At 56.3% G+C, this 6,000-nt stretch overlaps 1 protein-coding gene across 3 annotated transcripts in view; it reads left to right on the forward strand.

Annotated features, from left to right (window-relative positions):
- Nucleotides 1-5,101, forward strand: part of SRRM4 (serine/arginine repetitive matrix 4) — a 288,447-nt gene extending 283,346 nt beyond the window's left edge. Inside the window, exons 13-14 of one of the 3 annotated variants that reach the window (XM_043529583.1) lie at nucleotides 3,248-3,391; nucleotides 3,683-5,101. In XM_043529583.1, coding sequence (XP_043385518.1) covers nucleotides 3,248-3,391; nucleotides 3,683-3,947 — 409 coding nt within the window. In that variant the 3' untranslated portion in view covers nucleotides 3,948-5,101. The remainder of the gene's footprint in view (nucleotides 1-3,247; nucleotides 3,392-3,682) is intronic. The other 2 variants (XM_043529584.1, XM_037879059.2) reach the window with 2 other exon arrangements.
- Nucleotides 5,102-6,000: the final 899 nt, after the last annotated feature.

The following is a 6,000-nucleotide window of genomic DNA, read 5'->3' on the forward strand; positions in this document are numbered from 1 at the left end:
CCAGAGCAACGAGACGAACGGAAGGTGGCAAGACTCAGGATCATCCCAATGTGGATTTCTGCAACCGAGGCCTTCCCTCCTAGACTGCCCTCCGTTCGTTGGTTCACCCTGGGAACAGACAGCGGAAAGGTCCCCATTAAGCAGCTGTTGAAGGGGGTGATAGGGAGCGAGAGACTACTTATTCAGGGCTTTGAGGGACTAACCCCTTGTGCAATGTATGTGGAATTGGATGGGTAAGACCTGGTGAGATGTGCTGTCTTCACTCTGAACCCTTTCAGAAGCAGAGAGCTAATCAGTCCAGTGCTGTGGCTCACCCCAGACACAAAGGGCCGGGCACTCCACGCAGTCCGTGTCTCATGATACGTGGCAGGTTTGGCGATGCCAACCCACAGGCCTCTTGGAGGGCTTGAGCCATTGTCAGAGAAGAATTTTCTTGAAGCAGAAAAACACAAAATCTCCAATTTGCAGCATTTAGCAGCTGGGATTTTGAAGGGAACGCTGGGGCTCACTGAAATGCCCCTCAGTGTGTGGCGCAGAGATTGTCTGACTTGGTAAAGTGCCCTATTTAGAGAACCAGCCAGCAGCCGCACCAGCAGCCACGCTAACAGCCACCTGCCCAGCCCCATTGTAGAGGGAATCAACGGTGGCTTTCTTACAAAAAGACTTGTTGCCATTTAGGCCTGTTGCTCACTTCTACTCTGCGTTCCCATATTTCAGACAGTGTGAGGTTAGCCTGGCTTAAAACAAGCTCTCCCTGATCATGTGAAAGGTTGCAGATTGCTTCAGTTAATAAAGGTGCTCTTAGCCATGGGCCTTCCTGGCCCAAATAACCTAGCAGAGAGCCACAGCAGCAGCTTGGCATTGGTCTAAAGGACTTATGCACGACCCATGCCAGGAATGCAGAAGCAGGATTGTCCAAGGGTAAGATAAAGGCCGATCATCCAGATGGAGCACTGGGGGTCAGTGCAGTTACCACAGGGAAGTGCTGATCCAGTACTTAAAACGTTTACTAGTGCTTTTCATCCCCCTGGGTTTCAGGGTGCCTTACTATTTATATAGTTGTAAATTGCTCCACTGAAATGCAGCCAGCTCTGGGGTGGAAGGTGGCAGCTGAAGCACCGCAATGGGAGTAGTGGAAATTTAGGGTAAGGACACTAGGGCAAACCCCTGCTCTCACGATGAGTGCCATACAATCGCTACCCGCCAGGCAGAGCAGACAGTAACTCAGCTCTCAAGGTCATGCAGCAAATGACATGGAATTCAAGCTGGATGAAACTCAGGGGGTTGTTTTTTCAGGGCTTCAGGGTGTTATGGGAACAATTTCCTCAGCTTCACTGTATGTGGGTTCATACCCCAAGGTTTATTTTGTGCTTCTGGGGGGAATGTGTTCTCTCCGTCCGTCCATAGAGTCACCAATCCCTGTCAGGCAGAGTGACCTTCGTTTTGTAGCAAGGCTAAGGCAAGAAAGAACAAAAGTCAGGTCTCTATGAGAGAGAGCACTGTGGGTGTCTCCTGTGTACCTGGCTACCTCTGAGCACTAAATGGCAGCTGCCTCTGTAGCAGGGATGGGGCCTTTATCACCATTTAAAGGTGTGGGACCCAGAAAGCAAGTCAGACCGATGTCCCACAGTTAATCCAGTTGTGCCAAGTGAAACTCAGTGAGGCTGCCCAGTTCCATCCTGTTGTATCATCAAAATACAGATTGTACAGTAAGGCCCTAAACAGGCTCAAATTGGGCTCGGGGTTGTGACTCTATTGATGAGGCCTGCCCAGTGTTTGGTGTGGGCCATGAAACCTTAACCCCGGCATGCAGGGCTTGTGTCAGTTCTATGGGGAACTTGGAGCCAGCCTGGCCAGGATTTGGTCCGGGGGCTCCCAGATGTTTCAGGCCGGTTGTTTAGCCACATAATGACTTCTCAGTAGGAAAACAGGATAACTCTGGTATCCCAGGTCTAGATCCGGTGCTGGCTCCTGAGAGATGCAACACAGAGGGGCCAGCCCAGGAGGAGGGAGCAGGCCCCGCCCTGGCTCCAGGCTGCTACAGGGGAAGAAATGGCCCCGAATGGAAGGTGGAGCAGCCTCAATTTACTGCAGCTTGCCTGGTGGCTGCTCCATAGGTGCTAGAACTAAGGCTGTGGGGGGCACTGCAGCATCCCCAGGTTTTACGTGGGGCTCCACTCCCGGCCCTGCGCCCGGGGGTCCCGCACGTGGGGCTCTGCACCTTCCCCCAGCTGTGGCCCCAGCCTCGGCCCCTTTATCCCTGTCTGCGTTCCCACCTCCCGGGGCCACGGCCCTGCTCCTGGCCCCAACTCTAGAGGGGCGCAGACAGGGGGAAGGGGCGCACAGCACCCCCACTCTAAAAAGTGTTCCAGCACCACTGGGCTGCTCTGCAGCTTGAGATCGTCTGCAGAGCCAAGTGCTGTGACTGTGTATGCACCAGCTCCAGGGCCTCCCCTGATCCTTAGCAGCCTCCATTCACTACCACGAGTGACATCCCAGAGCCAGCACAGCGGCCACGGTCTGTCCCCTAGTCAAATTCCTCCCACCCCAAGCTTCTGTTTCCTATGTTAAAGCCAGTTATTTTCAATACTGACAAAAGAGTAGCAAATCCGCAGGGCCATGGCAAATAAAGCAGATTAACACCTGCCCAGAAACCAATGTTAATGTAGACGATAGCTCTTAACCGATGGGTGCATTGGACCTGCCAAATACCCTGAGACTTGTGTGCTTTGAATACCTAGCAAAACACACTCGGGACCGAGGCACAGTCTGGTCTGCTAAATGTTTTTAGACCTTTGCTAGTAGGTTCTAATATCCACAGCAATCGGGGAGCTCATTATAAACCATTCTGCATGCTTAAAAAGTCATTGTGTTCTCAGAAATAGCACACGCCCGCTGCACATGGCCAAGCCTCACATTGCTGCATCCAGACTGGCTAAATCTGGGAACGGCATGCACATCTAGCCAACTGTGCGTGCTGTTAAAAAGCACTCCCCAGCCCGTGCTTAGCGAGTGTCTGCATAACACACTGGCTAAATGTCTTGTGCCTCCATCTATCAGTCAAGCCGGGCGGAGGACGCTGGCAGCGTTAGTGTTTTTTAGCCCAAATGATCGAGGCCGGTGTTTTGGAGCTGAAGTTTCCAGGTTCTAGCCCCCCTGCTGAGCCCCTGCCTACCGCCCCCCAGTGAGTCGTTGCATCAGCACAGGGATCTTTGCAGTGATCTTTTCCAAACTGCCCATTCTTCAGGGACCGCGCGAGAGAGCACAAGTACGGCTCCAGCGAGAAGGAGTCCCAGCGGGAGCGGGACAGGCGGCGGCGGAGGTCCTACTCGCCCATGAGGAAACGCAGGAGAGATTCTCCCAGCCACCTGGAAGCTCGCCGCATCACGAGGTAAGGGAATGACGCGGGGCCGCCCTGTCCCTCCAGGAGACACACTGGAGAGCCACGGGCTCAGTGGTGACGTGCTGGCCAAGGTCTTTGGACAGCTTTAGTAGGGATCTGCTTTGAGTCCATCACGCCCAGAGACGCTGCCCTCCAAGCACTCAAGGAGGGAAAGCATCGTCCCGAAGTTTCCCTCCCTGCCTCCCATTGAGCCCCAGGGCCAGGAGCTCCCCCCCCCACCACCACCCCTGGGGTCCCATTGTGTCACCAATAACCACTCTTCTCCCTTTGTCCCCACAGTGCCCGGAAACGCCCCATCCCGTACTACAGGCCCAGCCCTTCCTCCTCCAGCAGCCTCAGCAGCTGTTCCTCCTGGCACAGCAGTGTTAGCCGCTCTCCTGGCCGCAGCCGCAGCTACTCCAGCTACAAGAGCAGCCGGAGCAGAAGCTGGAGCAGCGGCAGTGACAGCAGCCGGAGCCGGAGCCGGAGTTCGGGCCCAAGGAGCAGCCGCAGCAGGAGCAAGAGTTACGGCTCTGCGGACAGCTATGACAGCCTGCGGCGCTAGGGCATCCCCCTCCCTGCTGCGTGCGTCGGGGTCGTCTCTTTTCATTCCTCTCTCCTCCAGCCTCCCCGGTGATAGCTTATTATTTCATGTTTCCGTTGTGGCATCCACCAGCCCCCTGTAGTGCCGGGCGCTGCAGCCGCAGAGGCAGACACGGGCCTGACGGCTCCAGAGAACACGTGGGCAGAGAGGGCGGGTCCGTGCTTTGCAGAGGCTGTGTTGATTATAGGCCAGGAACGGGTGGGGAAGGCTGGTTTATCTCCAGGGAAGCATTTGCCTGCGGCTAATCCAGGGCGGGAGTTTAGCTCCTTGCTTTTCCCTGGCCAGCAGACAGCAAGCACCAATTGGCTGGTGGGGAGGGAGAGAAATAATTTAAAAGAAACTCTCTTCAAGGCTTTTGGGCCGGGCAGAAAGAGTCCGGGTCTGGCCCTGCTTCTGTTGAGGTCAGTGGCAACGCTTCCCTTGACTCCAGCCTGGAGCCCCCAAGCATTGCGATGTGGCCTCTCCCCTACAAAGGGAAAAAAACCAGAGGCTTCTGCAGTATCGATTCACCTTCATTGGAGGTGGCTTTTCCACTGTGCCCCTCCCGCGGGGAGGAATATTCAGTCGCCGTGGGTCAGCCAATTCCTGCTGTGAATGTGAAGGAAGAAATTCTCCCGGGGAGCGGATTGTTCGGAAGGGGCCATTCCCTCGCCCCTCCCCTCCCTTTTTATAGCACGAGTTTGCTTCTCTTCCCCCAGCAATATGACCCGCTGGTGATCGAGCTGGTGAGGCGTTACGCAGAAGTGGGAACAATCAAGGGCTGGGTGCTGGGAGGCCAGGCCAACAATCGGGAAATGCGAGGGAGCAAAGTCCCTTGAGAAGCGTCAGGTAGCGCGTCTCCTGTGAGCCCTCAGCCCCAGAGCTCTCCAGGGCTCCCGCTTTGGTGGCTGTTTTTCTCACAGGAGCTCTGTGCCGTGCAAAGGAATCCCCGGCAGGGAGGTGGGAGTGAGGTTCCGGGTCCTTTTGGGTACCGGGTCACATGGGCATGGGAAATTCCAATGAAGCGTATTCGTATGTAGCCCCCAGGCAGGGGTGAAAGTAACTTAAACTCTTAAAGGACTTACCGGTATGCTGGAGTCCTGAGCAGGGGGCGTGGCCTCAACTGGAAGAGGCGGGGCCTTTAAATCCACCAGCCCTTTAAATTGAGATTTAAAGGGCCCGGGGCTCCGGCTGCAGTAGCCCTGGGCCCTTTAAATCACCGCCATAGCAGTGGCTGCAGCGGTGGCCGGGAGCCCCGGGGCTCGGACGGCAATTTAAAGTGCCTGGGGCTTCCAACCGCCACTACCACAGCGGAGTCCCGGGCCCTTTAAATCACAGCCTGAGCCCCGGGGCTCCCGGCTGCCACTGCTACCCTGGGACTCCGGCAGCAGGGCTCCAGCAGCGATTGAAAGGGCCCAGGGCTCCGGCTGCTGCTGGGAGCCTCAGGCCCTTTAAATGGCCTGCCTGGGGAAGCTCCCCCTGCCGGTACGGTCGGCTGTGTACCAGCTCTTGCTGGTATGGCGTGCCGTACTGTACCGGCTTACTGTCACCTCTGCCCCCAGGAGCCCCAGTCATGGGCCCCATTGTGCCTGGTGCTGTACAAACACAGGAGGAAGGTTTCTGTCCGAAAGAGCTTATAGTTTGTGACCTCAACTCCTCCAGCCTTCCCTGCGCCCCCAAAGGTCAGCTCCCATGTAATACAATGCCTGGCCCAGAGCTGCTCAAACCACCAACACAAAGCAGTGCCTGACAGCCCCCTGCCCCACAGGTGGCTGGTGTTGGCGCGGCAGCCCTAGGGCAGGAGAGGGGTGGCTTGTGGGATGGGGCAGGAGAGCACTGCTGCTGGGCCTTCGTTTCCCCCCCCCCACCCCCCGTGCTTTAACACAGCCAGCTGCCAGGGGGAACCCCTCTTCACAAAGCAGAGAGCGCAGGGTTAAAAGCGGACGAGCGACTGGGAACAAAATAAGTAATCAATCCCCAACTGTCACCCAGGAGACAGCTGAGAAGAGTGGCTGCCCTGCCCCTAAATTCCTTA

This window comes from Chelonia mydas, chromosome 15 (genome assembly GCF_015237465.2).
Source record: "Chelonia mydas isolate rCheMyd1 chromosome 15, rCheMyd1.pri.v2, whole genome shotgun sequence".
Classification (NCBI taxonomy): domain Eukaryota; kingdom Metazoa; phylum Chordata; order Testudines; family Cheloniidae; genus Chelonia; species Chelonia mydas.